Genomic DNA, 20232 nt, shown 5'->3' with positions numbered 1-20232 from the left:
AGTAGATATTTCCATTCTAAGTGAATGTAATACTTTTTTTAAAATAGATGGAACCCTTATTTTTCTAAAACATAACAAGTTGTTCTGACTTTGTGCTGCTTGATTCCCTTTGGTGTGCAGTGTCCTTCAGGAACAACACTGCACAGTCTGATTTACTACAGTGGTATAGGTGATTACAGAGAACATCAAGTAGCTTTGAGCTCACTGCCTCCTGCAGGTAGATTCTTTATACATCCAGGAGTTTTTAAGCCTGATTTCAAGTCATTGACAGTTGCCTGGTACTTTCTCCTGCTAGGTAGGAGTGGACTCTATAATATTATGGTAAGCTCTGAAGATTCTTGCCTTCTTATCAATGGCATAGATCAAAGACTGTGATAGCACATGTAGCTCTAAATCTGATTTCATAAAACTCCATGAGCTTGGGATGTAGTATACTTGCCTAGCATGCATGAGGTCGTGTTGTAGTCCTTAGCACTGAAGAAGAGAGAAAAAACTCTCATAAGTAGTTTGTATATTTGAACTATGAATTATATTTCATATATATATATGAAATATATATAATATATTATATATAAATATATATTTATATATAATATATTATATATAGTATGTTTGTAATATACATTCATAAAAATTAAATTCAATGTGAGAATGTATCAAATTTGTTCTGGTGTTACTTTACTGAGCATCAATAAAGTAATGCAAAGAGTTTTTATCTAGGCCATGTGGAAACTTCCTGTTATATTTCTGATTTTAAACAAAATATTAAAGAAGTCTCAGCCTGGAGAGTTGGCTCAATAGTTAAGAGCACTTTTTGCTGTTGCAGAGAACCCAGGTTCAGTTCTTCCCAGCACCAAATGATGTTCGCAACTGTCTGTAACTCCAGTTCCAAGGGATGCAACAACTACTTTTGACCTTTGCGGGTACCAGGCATACATGGGGTACACTTACATACATTAAAGCAAAACACTCACATATGTAAAATAAATAAAAGAAAAAAATTTTAAGTAACATAAATTCTAAGGGTCCAGCAACTAAAGTGAGCAGCCAAGTTTTACTCATACAATAATTGCAAAATGCAGTCACCTTTGCATTTTTCTTGTAGCATGTGGCCTTAACATTATGGGACCAGCTGGGAGATGGGACACCTCAGCACCATCAGAAGAGTGTGGAACTATTTTATCAATTACATAATCTAGTTCCTTCTTCTAGTATCTGTGAGGATGTTATAAGTCAGCAGTTAACCCATAAAGATAAGGTAAGTCCTTCTCATCCTGTGTTCACGCTATCCCTCCCTCTCTCCCTCTTTCCCTCTCCCTGCCTCCCTCCTTGGCCCCTTCTCTCTCAATTTCATGATGCCAAAAGATAAATTAAGGAACTTCTCTAAGAGAATTATTATACCTGGCATCTGAATAAGCAACAATAAGAACATAATAGTAAATAAGAGTAATAGTGTTTGTCCTAAAAACAATAAAAAAACAAGCTTAAATTCTCATTTGTTTGACCGTATTCTATCAAAATTGTTCAAAAATAAAATTTTAGATAACAATTGTGTTTCTTTTCTGTTTTACCTTATATATAAATCTAGAAAAATGATACACTTGTTATTCTTAATATATAATATTTTCAAGAATACTTTCTTATATAAGTTCTGAGTAACAGTATACATCCATGAAAAAGTTCAAACAATATTGACTCTTACATATTTCTTTTGGTTGATAGAAATACAAACATCATAGGAAAACCATGTAGCAAGCCCACAGATAAAGCAAGTACTCTTCTATCCCATTAGAGTTTTGTTTTTAACAATTAAAATCTTATTTATGGGGACATTTGGTTGACATTTATAAATATTAAAGGAAGAGTGTAAAATCTGACACCGTGTTTCCACTGGATTAAAATACATATTGTTTTTTAGAAATTTATTTGAATATAATTTTCTGGGAGAAAAAAAATTAATTTTTAAACTAAATGTTTATATTAAAAAATAAAGGGAGCTGGAAAGGCGGCTCACAAGAGCTCTGGTTGCTCTTCCAGAGGTCCTGCGTTCAATTCCCAGCAACCACAGGGTAGCTCACAACCATCTATAATGAGACCTGGTGCCCTCTTCTGGCATGCAGGTGTACATGCAGATAAAACATTGTATATATAATAAATAATTTTTAAAAACTTTAAAAAATGCTTTGTGTATGTGTGATTTAGCATGCATTTTTTAGCTGTCTCTATTATCTACTATATAATAACTACATTGAAAGTTTAAAGTAATAATTTTTAAGGTAAGATGATATCATAGTGTGATTTGCTGTGATCGAATATTCTGATGAAAAGCAGCTTAGGAAAGGAAAAGGTTTATTTATTTTTCTTAAACTTTCAGATTGCACTGTCATTGAGGAAAGTCAGAGCAGGTGCATGAATGAAGAATACTGCTTTATGGCTTGCTCTCTGGCTGCTCAGACACATGCTTTGCCTGTGGCTTTTATGTTTTGTTTTGTTTTGAGACAGGGTCTCTCTCTAGCCCTGGCTAGCCTGGAACTCACAGAGATGCACGATCTTCTGCCCTTCTGCCTCTAGAGTGCTGTGATTACAGGTGTGCACCACCACACCCAGCTTTAGCTGGCTTTCTTATATAGCCCACAATAACCATCCTAGGGATAGTAACTTCCACCGAGGGCTGGGCACTCCTTGATCAATTATCAATCAGACTGCCCATAAGGCAGTCTGATCTAGGCAGTCCCTTATTTGAAGTTCTTCCCTGATGGCTCAAAGTTGTATCGCGTGACAATAAAAACTAACTAGCACAGGTGAGTGACCTTTAGGTTTATTTTTTTCTGTCTATATGCATATATTTTGTTTGATTCTACTTCTAAGTTATATAATGTACTAAAAGTTTATTGCAGTATATACTTGAGTACTGTGGCCATTGAACGTGGGACTTATAAACAGTTCTTCTGTTTTTATTAAAATCACTTAATATCTTCAGTTGAGAGGACAATAATTTAATCTCCCATGTTTCTCAGAAAATAAGGATGGAAGCACATGCAAAGTTTGCAGTACTTTGGCATCTAACAAGGGATCTCCACATAAATAAGTCATCTTTTGCACGTTCCTTTGACAGGTTGGTTACATTGTATATTCACATTTTACAGTCAGATGTCTTTTTTGTCTCTTTTTGAATTCTCTGTCGAGTTTGGTGACAGCAGGAGATGGAATTTATTAGTTCTTTAGAAAATCTAAGTTGTTTTAAAATACTTGATAGTGTCACCTAATCATCAGATTTTTATTTCTAATCTCTAGAGAACCAAGTGCCCTTCCTTCTTCCTTTCATTCATTGGACCACTGATCGCAAAGTCCCTGTTATGTGCCCAGCACCATCGTATTGTGACAATGATACAGCAATGCACCAAGATTCTTGAATTTATATTCACACTTTTGAAATATTAGTCAGTCATTGTCAATTTTCTGCTTTAATTGAAAACACTGCCAAACACTTCCCAGGGCTTCAAAAATATCTAGTATCCAGACATGATTTTGTATATCTAGATCTAAAAACAACTGGAATTATTCATACTTCAGATATGTATTGGTATAATAGCAGTCTTAACATCAGGTCTTATTGAAGTGGCCAGAAATCTGTGGTTACAACCCAACATTGGATTAGCGAATACTTTTCAGCCAGCAATACCATCCTTAAAGGATATTTTGTTGAGCCATCTGATCAACCCATATAATGAACTAGGCTTGAGCCAAGTACCCTACAAATAAGTTTCTAATTTGACAACTACCTGCCATAATCTGACAGATGAGGTGGTTGAGGTCCATTAAAGTTAACTTGCTCACCTAAGACTCCACAGGAGATTTGAATCTTGGGTTTTCTGATTTCAAACAATACCCCAGACCTTTTATGGGGTGTCATTTCATGAACTAAGTGTGTTCTTTTGACTCCTGAAGAAAATTGAGAGCAGAGTAGCCCATCATGAAAATAGCATTGAATATCAGAAACTTTAGAGCATGATGATATTGGTGAAATTATGCTACTATGCAAAACTAAGTAAAATTTGTATTGTAGAAGTAGCTATTCTAATATTTTTAAATGTGAGTTTATAAAAACAGAGAAAATGTTTTACTAACTGCAGAGTAATTACAAAAAATGTTTACAGGAAAATTTATATTATAATTAAAAGTGTTTTGTTCCTTGTTTTAATTGCTGGTATTTATTTTAGGTCACTGTTCATTATGTTAGATAGCCTTACTAGTCTAGATGGTTCTACTAGTTCTGTGGGACAAGCCTGGCTGAACCAGGTACTACAAAGGCATGACATTGCAAGAGTGCTGGAACCATTATTACTGCTCCTGCTTCATCCAAAAACTCAGAGGATTTCAGTGCAACGTGTACAAGCAGAACGTTACTGGAGTAAGACTTCCTGTTATCCAGGAGAGGAAAATGACAAGCATTTCATGCAAAATTTTACCTGCAACAATGGTAAATGTAACAAAGTATAATATCTCTAATTAGATGTAAGTTATTCAGATCAGTGAAATGTGGCCATAAGAGTAATTGACAAGAAAATTGCTTTGTTTTTTTTTTGTTTTGTTCTGTTTTGGGGGGTGTTTGTTTGTTTGTTTGTAAACAGGGTTTCTCTGTGAGTAGCCCTGGCTCTCCTAAAACTTGATTTGTAGACCAGGCTGGCCTAGAACTCACAGAGATCCATCTGCCTCTGCCTCCCAAGTGCTAGAATTAAAGGCATGCACCACCACACCCAGCTGACAAGAGAATTGCATCTGGGATTTTTTTTTTTTCCCATGTCTTATTTCCTCCCTTCCTCATCTGTTAAGAGTCCCATCTAGCTAGGTCAAAAATATTTCATCAGTAACTATCATTAAGCTCTTGGCTCACTACAGTAAGTTGAATTTCTCAGAGGAGGAATCAACCACATTTGTATTCAAAGACACCCTTCAGCTTTTATGGAAATACTTTTGAATTTGTGGAGCAATCCAGATCCTGCAAAAGCTCAACAGATGTTTCATGGGGAAGCCTGTCATAAAGACTTTGTCATTTTCCTCATCTATAAAGTAGGAATAATAACCACCTCCCAAAGTTTCATTAACATTAGCTGTAGTCACGATTGTGAACTGAGTGACTAGTGTATCTTATTTGCTTTCCATTGTTGTTACTATGAAGTCTACCCTTCAAAAACTATTGAGGAAAGTCCTCTATGAAGTCCTGTGTTATAATTTAGTGCCTCAAACACCCTCGTGTATTTATCTCCATTTCTTGACAAATCACCCTTTGAGGTCAGCTTGTTTTACCAATCGTGTTGTTGATGTTCCAAAGGCCATAACTTTAAGTCCCACAGCTGGTAAGTTAGTGAAGTTGCAAACTGTCATGTTTCTGTTCCATTTCTAGTGTGTTTCTGTCAAGTCTGGTTCTCCAGCTCTTATGCTGCTTCCTGTGGATGTTCTAAGAACTTGCACTTTCCCTGAATATTGCCAGAGCTTTCAAGTGGTAGCACTGTGCCTGCCAGTCTCTAACTAGTACTGAGTTTCATTTCCCCTCAGAGATCTGTCTTAGGCTTCACCTGAAGTGCCAGGACTTTTGTAGCATTTGGCTTCACCATGTATACAGTCAAAACTCCCAAACCCTTTTCTAAAACATAACATAGTTCTGTCCTACATGGTATGAAATGAAGAACTGTGTTTGTGGACCTCTACTGATTTTAAACAGTTCTTGCTTTCTGATTTGACACATGCTAGACAGTTCATAAGTATTTGTTGAATTTGTACTGAAATCAAGTTATTATACTTTAAATTATCTATTATTTAAAAAAATTTTCACGAGCATAAGTAAAGGAAAGTACCATTTAAGGAGGAAAAAGTAATTTTAACCTGTAATTTTAGAGAATGTTTTATTTTAGAGAAAAATGGCAAAATTTTATTTTCTATTTGTTAAATGTGCTTTTGTCATTAAGCTAGAAATTTTAATAGTCTTCTATATGATCATCTTACTTAAAAGTTCTAAGATAATGGTAAACTATAATTTTAAATTACAATTTTAAGTGGGTGATTATAGTTTTTTAATTTGGACGACTTTGTATATTTTAGTTATCTTAATACCTTTTGTGTTTTTCCTCCTTTACTATTTGTGTCTCATGCCAGTAAGCCAAGTACACCTCATTGCATCAAAAGGAAATGGTGAAAAGACTCTTACTATGGATGAAATAGAGAATTTCAGTCTCACTGTTAATCCATTGAGTGACAGACTTTCCCTCTTAAGCACGAGCAGCGAGACAATTCCAATGGTTGTGTCTGACTTTGACCTCCCAGATCAGCAGATGGAAATACTTCAGAGCTCTGACTCTGGATGTTCACAGTCTTCTGCTGGGGACAACTTTAGTTATGAAGTTGATCCTGAAAATGTGAATGCTCATGAGGATTCTCAAATGGCAAAGGCAAGCACCCCAGACGATGATGTTCAACAAGTCGTCTTTGACCTGATATGTAAAGTTGTGAGTGGCCTGGAAGCAGAATCTGCGTCCATTACATCTGAGTTAGAAGTAGGCTCTCTGCCCCCAAAGAGTAATGATTTAGAGCTAGGTAAAGAAGCTACTAAAAATGAAGATCAGGGCCCTCAACACAGTCCGAATGCTTTGCTGAGTGATGAGAGCCCTCGGTTTCTGTCTGTGTCTACAGAGGAAGGCTGTGAGTGCTTGGCCAATGGGATCTCCAGAAATAGCTCCTCACCTTGCATTTCAGGAACAACACAGACTCTAACAGAATCTTCTGTTTCCACAGAAACCAAATCTAGACAAAGGAGTCACAGTAGTATTCAATTTAGCTTCAAAGAAAAATTATCAGAGAAAATCTCAGAGAAAGAAACAATTGTTAAGGAATCAGGTAAACAACCAGGTGCAAAACCCAAAGTAAAGCTTGCCAGAAAAAAAGACGAGGACAAGAAAAAAGCTGCAAGTGAGAAACTGAAGCAAACAAATGTATTCTTCAGTGATGGCCTAGACTTAGAGAACTGGTATAGCTGTGGAGAGGGCGAAATTTCTGAAATTGAGAGTGACATGGGTTCTCCAGGATCAAGGAAATCTCCCAATTTCAACATCCATCCTCTGTATCAACATGTGCTCCTGTATCTGCAGTTGTATGACTCATCAAGGACTCTGTATGCCTTTTCTGCCATCAAATCCATCTTGAAAACTAACCCCATTGCTTTTGTAAATGCCATTTCAACCACAAGTGTAAATAATGCATACACTCCTCAGTTGTCACTGCTTCAGAATCTATTGGCCAGACACCGAATCTCTGTTATGGGTAAAGACTTTTATAGTCATATTCCAGTGGATTCAAATCATAACTTCCGGAGTTCCATGTACATTGAAATTCTTATTTCTCTCTGCTTATATTACATGCGTAGCCATTACCCAACTCATGTCAAGGTCACTACTCAAGACTTAATAGGCAATCGAAACATGCAAATGATGAGCATAGAAATTTTGACTCTCCTCTTTACAGAGCTAGCAAAAGTAATAGAAAGCTCTGCAAAGGGTTTCCCTAGTTTTATCTCTGATATGCTGTCTAAGTGCAAAGTTCAGAAAGTCATTCTTCATTGTTTGCTGTCATCTATCTTTAGCGTACAAAAATGGCACAGTGAGAAAATAGCAGGTAAGAACATGGTTGCCGTGGAAGAAGGCCTCTCAGAAGACAGCCTCATCAATTTCTCAGAGGATGAATTTGACAATGGCAGCACACTTCAGTCACAGCTTCTTAGGGTGCTTCAGAGGCTTATTGTTCTAGAACACCGTGTGATGACAATTCCTGAAGAGAATGAAGCAGGTTTTGATTTTGTTGTATCTGATCTGGAACATATCAGTCCCCATCAGCCTATGACTTCTCTTCAGTATTTACACGCTCAGCCAATCACCTGTCAAGGCATGTTCCTCTGTGCAGTAATTAGAGCTTTGCATCAGCACTGTGCGTGTAAGATGCATCCACAGTGGATTGGCTTAATCACATCTACTTTGCCTTACATGGGAAAAGTTCTACAGAGAGTCGTGGTTTCTGTGACACTACAACTGTGCAGGAATTTGGACAATCTAATTCAGCAGTACAAATACGAAACAGGATTATCTGATAGTAGGTAATGATTGATTTTAGCTTTGTTGTCAATTTGGAAACTAATTGCCTAGCACATACCAGACACACAGTAGGCACACAATTAAAATGAATGATATACATTAGGGGCTTATTATTACAAAACATAGTTATCTGATAGGTAAGGATTGATTCTAACTTTGTTGTTAGTGACATTTTTCATATATATGATTCCTTTAAGTGTTACAGTTTGAATGGAACACAGGGGTAGCTCTGGTAGAGTGGGCATTGAGCTGCAGAAGACCCTCAGTTTGACCCCTAGCACCACCACAAAGAAACAAACAAACAAACAAAAAAACTATGAGTAAGTGAAATAGTGGTTTTCAGTATGTTATAAATAGTATATCATCCTTAAGAAAAAAGTTCAGTGCTAGTATTTTATTATCAATAAGAGAGATCTAGAATAGAGATTACGAGAAACAGGCCTTTTTTTCTTTCAAGGATGGAAGTGAAGTTAGATGTTCTTTTGACTCAACTGGCCAAAAGTAAGGTTATCCTAGCCCTTATCCTGATTTTACCTAAATTTGCAGCTGAAATTAATTTAAATTAAGTATTTTCCACATCTAATGTTATTTTAAGTTTTTCTGAGAGTTTTGTTGTTTTGTTTTGTTGGGTTTTTTTATTTGTTTGTAAGCTCTGTGTCTCAGCCATATTTAAAATTGATCTGTGAATAGTTAGGCAAATGTTTATAGACTGGTATGATTTTTCTCTAGGAAAACCTCAGCTGAAGTGCCTGACACTCTCCAGTAGGGGAACTTTGTAGTGGCTATATTTGTTTACTTTATATTTAGTTCTTTAGCCAAAAAACAAGTCCAGGGCGGTATTTGAGACCATGAAATACAGACTAGGAAATAGTAAGCCCCTGATGTATCATTCATGTTTATTGAGTACCTACTGCGTGTCTAGCATGTGCTAGGCATTTACTAGTGGTAGGTTTGGTTTGGTTTGGTTTGGTTTGGTTTGGTTTGGTTTGGTTCTAAGTTTTTGAGACAGGGTTTCTCTGTGTAACAGCCCTGTCCTGGACTCACTTTGTACCACCTGCACAGCCTCCCGAGTGCTGGGATTAAAGGCATGCTCCACCATGCTCCACTCACTAGTAGTAAATTTTCAAGTATGCTTTCATAGAACTTCTTTTTGTGTACATTTTTCTCAGGCCTTTGTGGATGGCATCAATTATTCCCCCAGATATGATTCTTACTCTTTTGGAAGGGATCACAGCCATTATCCATTACTGCTTGTTGGATCCAACTACCCAGTATCATCAAGTAAGACTTCATAAATATTTGTGGTCTTTTTAAAGACTAGCCTCAGTTAGTAACTGGTTTTCCTCTGCTAAATAGCTTTTGGTCAATGTGGACCAGAAACATTTGGTTGAAGCGCGCAGTGGAATCCTCTCCATCCTTCACATGATCATGTCCTCTGTAACTCTGCTTTGGAGCATACTGCACCAGGCTGATGCTTCAGAGAAGATGACAGTTGCTGCATCTGCATCTGTTACCACCATCAATCTGGGAGCCACAAAGGTTAGACAACTCTCACTTTGTCGGGAGAGCACAAGGGTCTATGTGAATACTTTCTTCAAAATGTGGCTCCCTAGATAGTGTATGTGACACCCCATATAGTTAGGTAGTAAATAGTTCTGTTAGCCATTTTAAGGGTTGCAAACCAGTAGTTTCTTTAAGCAGATCTATAAAACTAAAACTGTCACATCTAGTTTTCTTCTATGGCAACACAATGTCTTGTGCCTGCTTGCACTGGTTCACTTGTCCCATCTCCAGCCCTAATCAACAGCTAATCCATTTTCTTTCCATATGCATTTGATTTTTCTGGACATTTCACAGCAGTGAGTTAATACAGTATTTGGTCTTTCATATGATACATATCTTTTATATGATATTTTCTTGAAGTTCATTCTTACAAGTTATATTTTTCCCTCTTTTAGTGCATTTTAAATTGACATTTTACCACACATTGCCACCTGACCCCCACTCACCAGGAAATAGTTTAACAGTATTGCAGAGAATTTTAAATTTTATACTCTAGCCTACTGTGGTGGCATATGCTAGTAATTCTAGGCTGACAATAAGAGAAGCTATATTTGAAATCAGCCTGATCTACCTCACAAGTTCCAGGCCAGTCTGTGCTACATAGTAAAGAACTATTTCAAAAAAGTTTCAGTCTTTGACTTATTAAACTAATTTACAAGTAGAGTCTATGGTAAAGTTATACACATATGTATTACAGCAGTAATAGCAAAGAAGCTTCTAAATAATAATTAAAATAATGGATAAATTTTTAAACTCTATAAAACTTAATTTCAAGATGTGTTTTTCTAGTATCTAATCACAATGATTAGTTATCGTTTTACTGACAACTAATTTGTTTAGTTTTTTCTTTTTAAATTTCTTTTCTTTTTAAAATTAAAATACTCATGGTTGTAACTCCTTCTATTTTAAGGCAGGGTCTTACTATATAATAGCCCAGGCTTTCCGTGAACTCCTGATTCTCCTGCCTTAGCCTGCAGAATGTTAAGTATGCACTACCATGCCCAGTGACAGCTATTAACATGTTTAAAGGTTTCTCTACTATTAGAGAATTAAATGTTTTATCTTGTTATTAATGCTTATATATTTTATTTTACTTATTATGCTTACATTGTTTTAGAACTTACGACAACAAATCCTGGAATTATTGGGGCCCATTTCAATGAATCATGGTGTTCATTTCATGGCTGCGATTGCATTTGTATGGAATGAAAGAAGACAGAACAAAACTCCTTCCAGAACAAAGGTATCATAATTAAACATGTGGGTTTTTTTTTTTTCACTTGGTAAAACTGTGCTTATTCATTTCATTTTCTATGTGCTGATTTTTAAATTCTGCATAGTTTATATTGGACAAATAAAATCTTGTCTACAGCTCTAAATGTCTTATTGTCCAAAGTTTTTATTAAATCTTGCTATCAAGTGTTGTGTTTTAGGACTAGAAGAGTACCTCAGTGCTGGAGCACACAGATGGCCACGTTTTCAACCTCAGCACTGGAAAAAAAAGATGTTATTGAGAGGGAAAGAGAGATTAGCTCTGATATCAACCTGTTACTCTATTCCAAGTAGGAATTATAATTCTGGATATTTTGTAATCTAGTGACTTGGGGTAGAAAGCAAAAAAAAAAAGTGCTTTTGTTTTTCACTATCTGATGTTTTTTAAGCTGTTAATATCTCTAAATGTAATTCATATGTTCATATGAAAATTTTGCTTACTTTGTGAGTTTGCAGTCTAGAAAATGTGTTTTGTGTTTGAAATAAATCATGGTATATTAGAGTAGTAATGCTGTTGAATCATTTTACTTTCAAAAATACATGATTGTGCACCTACAAGTCTCTGACTTGTCATTTCCTTCAGATTCCACGTTACATACATATATTAACATTCCTAAATTAAGAAAAGTAAACATGTCTACCATTTTACATTATTTTGCATATGAGGATTTAGTAGTAGTATCATATAAAGGAGAAAGGCTGTTTAAAAATTAAAAATTTTATTGTATCTTAGTTCTGTAACAGAAACAAAAAAGTAAATACCTAAAGTGAAATGTAAGCTAAAGATAGAGAAAATGGGTGAAATGAGTTATGAAAATTAGAGCATGATACTGGATACTTAATGTCTTCTTGCAGAAATAAAGAACAAAATCATAGAAAAATATTATAGAAATAGTACAAGAAATTCCATAGCAACGAAAGAAACAATTTTTCAGATCATGCTTATCACTGCAAAGATACTTGGACAAAATTTGTTATGTCCTTTCAGAAACATTGGGTGTAAAGAAAAGATACTAAAAATTAAAAAAGGAAAACAAAAAACAAAGTAATAACAAAAACTGTCTTATTCAAAGGAATAGTGGTAATACTTGACTGTAGCAATGCTGAAAACGTCTATGGAAAATTAGTTTGAACACACAATTCCATAGCCAGCCAAACTCTTACTGTATGCTTTTTCAGTCATATGCTGTACCACTAGTATTCAGGATGACAGGAAGACAGATATCACTTTGACCTTGGATAACAGCACTAGAGAGTTCCAGTCCCAAGCAAATCAAAGATATTTCCAGCAAGAGTGTCTTAAATGTATGGGGGGGGGGGTAGACTGAGGAAGAAGAACAAATATGAGATTAATCAGTTTAAAATCTTTAAGTATGTAATTATAGGAAACTTGCTTGTCAGAGCTTTTAGGAATGGATGAAATTTTGATCTAAAATGAAGCAGAAGAAAACAAGTTTTGTAGTAACTCTGGGGGAAACAGTAAAGAAAGACAACAGCAGCAGTATAATCATGTCATAGCCATGCGGAGAGGTTTGAACCTAGGTACTGATCTAAGGGACATCATGATGATTACTCTGAAGAACAGGGAATACAGAAAGTTATGTCTTTGTCTTTGACTGAGATTTCAATTGTTAATATTTAGAATTTAGAATTTAGAGAAAGGAAAAACATAAAACGGGAAAACTAGGACTCCATGATATTTGAAACCAGTGGAAAGTAACTAGCATAATGAAGCTGGCTCCTTTAAGGTACATGGTATATAGGGCACAGATCCCGACATGTTGGCTTTTAGGTTTTTCCCCCCTATGAGACTTGTCGTACCTGATTTTGATTTCTTTTATTGTGCATTGGATGTGCATATGCCAGGGTGCACATGTGCCTGCTCAGAGGACACTCTAAGAAGTTCTTTCCCTCTTTCCACCATTGTGGAACCTGGGGACTGAACTGAAGTGGCCAGGTGGATTGCAGATACTTTTATTCATTGAGCCATCTTGCCAGCCCTGATTTTGATTTTTATGAAGTCAGAGTCATGTATTAATTTTAAAAATTAAACTTAAACACAAGTAGTCAAAAGACATCTTTATATTAAGAAGTGGTCAAAAATATTTTTTCTCTGACTCCCCTTAAAAGATTTACACATGCACACGCCTGCATTAATACTGTTGACTTATGTGTCCTCTAGGTCATTCCTGCAGCCAGTGAAGAACAGCTTTTACTAGTAGAACTGGTTCGCTCCATCAGTGTCATGAGAGCAGAAACTGTTATCCAGACTGTGAAAGAAGTTTTAAAGCAACCTCCAGCCATAGTCAAGGACAAGGTAAGAAAGCTTTGCTTTTCTTCAGAATTCAGTTTCAGAAATGGAGCCGATGGGGAAGAAATTTTTTATATAGTAATTTTGTGTTATGATTATTGTGCAGACTTCAGAGATATTGTTCAGCACTATTTTAGTAAAAAACTTTCTTGAGTTTCTTGATAGTCTAATCATTCCTGCAGCCAGTGATGAGCAGCTATCTGTTATTCTTTCCATATGTACATGAGAAGCAGTCAGGAACTATGAGAACTAAATTCTTAGTAAGGATTTTCAGTCCGTTAGATTCTGGAGCCCAAAGTCTACATTCTAGATTTCGCCACTTCCTTGATGCTTTCTTTTCCAGTGAGTTTCTTGACTTTGTAAATTCACAAAGTTTTACCACAGACACTGTGTTAGACAGCAACATTTCTTAACCCTGTTTAACACTGTGCTTTGTGATTGTGAGGTCTGGGCTTCAAAGCCAAGGAAGGAGGTATCAAGATGCTGGCAGGGTAAAGAGAACATGAAGAGCAGTAGACAGATGCAGCATACTTTAATTTTCTGGCACACTGCCCACTAGGCAGGCACATAGCACATGCTTACACACACAGGTAAGTAGCAACAAGCCAGCAGGCTCCCTGAGATAAAGAACACACACTCAAGGCTATTTCTATACAAAAACTAACACAAATGTGGCATTTTGTCAAAAATGGTTCTGTAACAGATTTTACATCACTGCAAATCCTGGGTTCCCTGACATCTAGTTTCAGCTCGTTATCTGACATGCCATATCAGTGCCATGTTGTCTAAATCCTCTTGTCCCTTTGACCTTCTGTTCACTTGAGAGGACCACAAGGAAATAGAAGTGACAGTCTCCCCACTCACATTGCTAGTTTCTAGCTAGGAAACAGGTCTATGTAGTTTAGGAACTTTGCTTCAACACTACAGGTTCATAATTTTGTAGATTTACCTGCCACAAACATGAGGTTTTGAACCATGCCAAAGAAGAATAATCATGTCTTTAGGGATTATCACTTATATCAAAAATTATGTAGTTCTTTCTTCTTGTTGACTTGCCCAAAGAAAAGGCGTGTTTGTCAATAGTGAGTTATCTCACCTTATTGTGTTGCTAAGGGATCAAACTCAGGGCCTCATGAATATTAGCCAAATGCTTTGACACTAAACTACATCTCCAGCCTCTTACAAACTATTTCCATGATTGCCTGACTATTCTGAAAGTGTTTGTCTTGAGATTGTTAGTTTGCATACGAAAGCATAATTCTATGTAGTATTTGGAGGCCATTGATGAGCTACATCATGAGCTACACATTGAGGGCCAAGAATACAAAAACTAATCCTCTCCAGACCAGTCCTGCCCCTTACTGAATACATTAACGCTACATTTGTGTGTGTATGTTTGTGTACTGAGAAAAGTTTGAAGAAATAGTTGGAACAAAAAGAGAACAATTGGTAAATGACAGTGAACATGAACTTCTTTTTATTTATTTTTCTCTTTTACTGATTTTAAAAGGCAGTAACAGTATGTTTTATGATTTAGTCAGCACTATCTTTTTAGTATTAATTTTCCTTTATTAAGAATTTCATACAGGCTGGGCATGGTGGCACATGCCTGTAATCCCGTCACTCAGGGAGGCAGAGCCAGGTGGATCTCTGTGAGTTTGAGGCCAGCCTGGTCTACAAAGTGAGTCTAGGACAGCCAAGGCTACACAGAGAAACCCTGTTTTGGGGGAAAAAAAAACAATTTCATATAGAAATACACAGTTATTTTCAATGACTGTATTTTAAGAGATTAAGAGTTAATTATTTTTGAGTAGACAGATGGTTAAGAGCACTTATTGTTCTTGCAGAAGACCTGAGTTCAGTTCCCAGAACCTACACGGCAGCTCACAACCACCTTTAACTCCACCTTTAGATGCAGGGGCTCCAGTGTCCTCTTTAACCACCTTTAACTCCACCTTTAGATGCAGGGGCTCCAGTGTCCTCTTTAACCACCTTTAACTCCACCTTTAGATGCAGGGGCTCCAGTGTCCTCTTTGGGCCTCCGCAGGCAGCTGCATGCGTGTGTTGCATATATATAATACACTCAGGCACTCACATAAACACATAAGCTAAAACTTTAAAAGTAAGCAAGGTGGTGATGCATGCCCTTAATCCCAGCACTTTGGAGCAAGGGCAGGTTTATCTCTGTGAGTTCAAGGCCAGCCTACAAAGTAAGTCCATGACAGGCAGGATTTGTTACACAGAGAAACCCTGTCTCAGGGGGAAAATAAAATTAGAGGTAAATCTTTTTACAAAATTATCAGTTGTTTTTAAAGTTTTATTGTTGCTGGGTTTTTTGTTTTGTTTTAATTTATTTTTTTATTCAGTTTGCTTCCTGGTTTTAGCCCTATCCCTCCTCCCCTCCCAGTTTCACCCTTCTTGCCCTCTTCCCACCCCCACCCCCATCTATTCCTCAGAAAAGGGGAGCTCCCTTTCCTGTCCACCCCAGCTCATCAAGTTTCATCAGGAATGGGCCATGTCCTCTTCCTCTGTGGCCTGGTAAGGCAGTCCCACCAGGGGGAAGTGATCAGAAAGTTGGCCAGTGAGTCCTTGTCCATTGCAGTTCCTACTTCCCTTACTAGAGGACCCACATGAAGCCTAAGTTGTTCATCTGCTGCATCTTTGTAGGGGTCCTAGGTCCAGTTTATACATGGCTCTTGGTTGATGCTTCAGTTTCAGCAAGCCCCTCTGTGCCCTGGTTAGTTGGCCCTGTTGGTCTTCTTGTGGAGCTCCTGTCACCTCCAGGTCCTTTTCTCTTTCCACCCACTTTTCCCCAAGACTCCCTAACCATCACCCATGTTTGGCTGTGAGTCTCAGCATCTGTTTTGAGACACTGCTGGGTAGAGTCTCTCAGAGGACAACTCTGACAGGCAGGTGTCTTGTCTCCAAGCTTAGCAAGAGGATCATTTGTGGTGTCAAGGGCTGGCACTCTCCTATAGGGTGGGTCTTTGGTTGGGCCAGGGCTTGGTTATCTATTCCCTCAATCTCTGCTCTATCTGCTATATTCTTATCCCTGCACATCTTGTAGGCAGGGTAAATTTGGGGTCAAAGTTTTTGTAGGTGGATTGGTGCTCACCTCCCACTACTAGACTAGTCTAGTTTGAGGGGGTCCTCTTCAGTCTCTGCTACTAGTCTCTGCTTGAATCTCCCTCATATTCTTCCAGCCTATAGAGGGCCTGTAGAGAAAAAGAGAGCCTGAGGATGGGGATATCTCTGTTTTTAAGTTTTAAAAGTAATTAAATTATCTTAGTTGATCTATGTTGATTTAACAGATGTGTGTACTAAAATAGACTCATACACATGTAATCTAAAAATCTTAACCTAAATCTAGTATCATCACATCTAAACTGCTTATATTATATAGCTGTGATGCTTTCTGAATGAATGACCATTGAAAAATTACTAGTAGATTTATTTTGATAAGATAAACCTCTTCAACTTTCTTCTCATATGTCAAAAATTGATAATCTACAAGTCATTTTTAATGGCCATTGAGTCTGTCTGTTTTCTGAGTATTAAATAGTTCTTATATTATGAATTTTCCCTACTATATGGAGGAGAAAACTGCATGCTTTTTAAAATTACAAACAAGTATTTTATTTTATTTTTTTAATTAAAATTTATAGAACAAGTCAAAGTAGTTGCAACAATTAAAACTAATTTCTTTTGTTTATAGAAACATCTTTCTCTGGAGGTCTGCATGCTTCAGTTTTTCTATGCTTATATACAAAGGTAAGAGGGTGATATGGTCCTCTCCATACTCAGTTAACGCTTGTAAAGCTTAGAAAACTATAAGGAAAGGCACGGGATTTCTTTCCAAAAGCAGTGAGTTTGCTCTTGTTGCTATTCTTTCCTCTGAAGGGAAAGGGAGAAGCTCTGCAGAGAAACGTTGTGGCTGTAAATGGGAATCACTGGCATGCTGATAAGGAGCTGTGCAGACCATACACTCCAAACATGTAGGAGGATGTAGGACGTCAAACAATATGTGGAGATTAATATAGTAAACGGCAAGAAACCGTTCTCTTGAAATCAAATACTGTATCTTGAAATTATGTTCACTGCCTCAAAGCTGATTACTATTTTGATTGCTAGAGGTAAATGTTCAGAAATCCATTTCGGTTACCTTTTTTAAAAAAATGTGCTGGGCATGGTATTGCATGCCTTTAATACTAGCACTTGAAAACAATGGCAGACAGAACTCTATGAGCTTGAGGCTAACGTGGTCTACATAGTATGTTTCAGAATAGCCAGGGATCTCGTCTCAAAAAAATGCTAATAACTTGAAAATATCTCCATGTTTGGTGTTCACTTTTGCTGTTAGGTGACCCTGAGTAGAGGCAGTGTCCTAATACAGTTCCCCCGAAAGAACCTGAATCTGAATCTCTGATAGAGCCGCCACACTAATCTGTGGCCAACGTTCATCAGTAGTGGTTTTGGTGTATTTTAAGTTGATGGTGACTTACAGTAAGAACTGCATAAAGTTTCTGTTTAGGTACAGGTAGAGTAAAGGTTGGACTGAAACAGAAATCCTACTCATTTCTTTGTAGGCAGGAGGCTGGTATGCAGAAGAGAAGGACTAAACTTTTAAAGAATTAATGCAATTATATTTTGCTTTTTATAGTGTATGTGACAAGATCTCTATCCATAGCAAATCTTAAATTAAGAAATCATGTCAAGTTTTTAAAATGTGCTTCCTTTTCTTGGTAGAAAATAAAAGATTTTTAGAAATTCTGTTCTTTCATAGTCTACAAAAATTTAAATCTTCAGACAACTTAGAACATATGTTAAGAACTGTAAGAAGACATGAGGAAATGAAAGTTTTCTGTGGTTTCTATGTATACAAACTGTTTATCTTTCAGAATTCCAGTGCCCAATTTAGTGGACAGCTGGACGTCACTACTGGTCCTTCTAAAGGATTCTATACAGCTGAGTCTTCCAGCCCCGGGGCAGTTTCTTATACTTGGGTAAGTAATCTCTCTTAACAACATGTTATTTTGAAGGGTTAGAAATGCATCTCAGTAGAAGAGCAAATATTACACAAAAGAACCTGAGTTCGGCCTCCAACAACACACACAGAAATATATACCTATACATATCTATGGGTACATACACATGCATACCATATACTTTTGATGAAAGCATAATTCTCACTCTCCTGGTTGCTGAAGAACATGTTTTTGTGTGGCGTGTGATCTGTCTATTCACAGGCATCTTGAGGGGCAGAACCAGGCCTATAAGATCTGTAAGTGGGAGGACTTGGGAAGGAATATCATATGTTTAGGCATGTACAAGATGTAAAACACCTAGCACATAACTGTTAGAACAGTCATTTTTGGATTAGTAGGGAAGCACCATGAAGGGTGCGGTGAATGAGTCTGCTAAAAGGAACTTCACAGAACCCTGCACATAAAGAGTCTTCTCAAAAAGTCGGCTTCCTTTTGTATTTTTGAGTTTCTAGATCTATACTAATAATATCTGTGATTATTTCATAAATACCTGTCACCCTTACCTCACTAACAGTAAGCATCATTCTGGGTAGTGTCAGGTTTGGGAATTCATAATAGAACCCTAACAAAAACCTGGTACGTGAATCACAACGGTCAGAGTTAAAAGCCTTTATGAAGATAGGCAGGAAAAGGATATACTGACACAAGCTGCATCATCTGGTTTGGTGATGGTATATCACAGGCAATGAAAGCATAAGAAATTGGGTGGATAAAAAGGGAGACAGGAGCTTCTTGGGAAGAAACCTGAATGCTATTGCAGTATGAATGAAAGTACTGAGAGATATTGGTGTGACCTCATGTTGTAAGGAGATGATGGTGCTCCTTTTGTTTGGAGGCTAGGAATTATATTTCAGTGGAAGGTGAGAACATAAACAATGTGATGTTAGCATTTAGAGAACAGGAAAAATAAGGGAAAGGAGCTAGAAAAGAAAGGAGTCATCAGAAAATTTTAAAAGCCAGGAGAGGTGTGTGTGGCACCTGTGAAGGAAGGTTAAGAAGACGCTGATGGGAAAAGGAACTGCCTCTGACATAATCTGACTGGCCTGCTCTTTGATCACCTCCCCCTGAGGGGGGAGCAGCCTTACCAGGCCACAGAAGATGACAAATGCAGCCATTCCAGATGAGATCTGATAGACTAAGATCAGAAGGAAGGAGAGGGGTCCTCCCCTATCAGTGGACTTAGGGAGGGGCATATGTGAAGAAGGGGGAGGGAGGGTGGGACCGGGAGGGGAGGAGGGAGTGGCTTATAGGGGGATACAAAGTAAATAAAGTGTAATTAATAAAAGTTAAAAAAAAAAAACTGCGCTGAAGAGATGGCTTAGTGGGTAAAGCACTTGCAATGAAAGCTTAAGCAGCTGAGCTCACATCCACAGAGCCTACATCAAGTCCCATGCAGTAGACTGTGTCTGCAGTCCCTGTGCTGCTGCAGTGAGCTGAGAGGCAATGAGCCAGACAGCATGGCACACACAGTGAGCTGTGTGTCCAACCATGGTGGAAGTCAAGGAGTGCCACATGCTCATCACAGCACACACGCACAAAGAAAAGGTTAAGAGAGAGAGGTAGCACCTTCTGGAAGAAGTTGGGATGAAGTGAGGTTGGAGATTAGAAGAGCACCGACATTTAAAAAATAGCAAGAAATAAGCATAGAACTGTAAGAGTAGGTGGTGTGGGGAAGGAAGAGGATTTTTTTCAAAGATATTTGACCATGAGAAAAGGAAGAGAAGTGAACAGGAAGTAGAAGTCTATTTTAGAAGATAAAATTGAATGCTGAGAAATACCTGAGGATGTTCAGTAGTCTAACTTTTCTCAAATGTCAGCTTCTTTACTAAGATATATGCCCTTTGGGTAGGTCATTTAGCCTTTCCTCTGTCAAATGAAAACAGTAATAGTGCCTATCTCATAT

General features: G+C 37.4%; 1 protein-coding gene across 4 annotated transcripts in view; it reads left to right on the top strand.

Moving 5' to 3' along the window:
* Dop1a (DOP1 leucine zipper like protein A) overlaps positions 1-20232 on the top strand; it is a 106383-nt gene that overhangs the window by 67956 nt on the left and 18195 nt on the right. For all 4 annotated transcript variants that reach the window (XM_055602489.1, XM_055602488.1, XM_055602486.1 and 1 more), the window contains 10 exons: positions 1106-1258; positions 3018-3115; positions 4221-4480; positions 6154-8140; positions 9308-9419; positions 9495-9677; positions 10819-10944; positions 13156-13290; positions 17000-17055; positions 18183-18287. In XM_055602489.1, coding sequence (XP_055458464.1) covers positions 1106-1258; positions 3018-3115; positions 4221-4480; positions 6154-8140; positions 9308-9419; positions 9495-9677; positions 10819-10944; positions 13156-13290; positions 17000-17055; positions 18183-18287 — 3215 coding nt within the window. The remainder of the gene's footprint in view (positions 1-1105; positions 1259-3017; positions 3116-4220; positions 4481-6153; positions 8141-9307; positions 9420-9494; positions 9678-10818; positions 10945-13155; positions 13291-16999; positions 17056-18182; positions 18288-20232) is intronic.

The sequence above is a fragment of the Psammomys obesus genome, unplaced genomic scaffold (assembly GCF_907164565.1).
Source record: "Psammomys obesus unplaced genomic scaffold, mPsaObe1.curated_primary_1811, whole genome shotgun sequence".
Lineage (NCBI taxonomy): Eukaryota > Metazoa > Chordata > Mammalia > Rodentia > Muridae > Psammomys > Psammomys obesus.
Note: the sequence above shows the minus strand (reverse complement) of the source record. Positions and strands in the feature narration are given on the sequence as shown.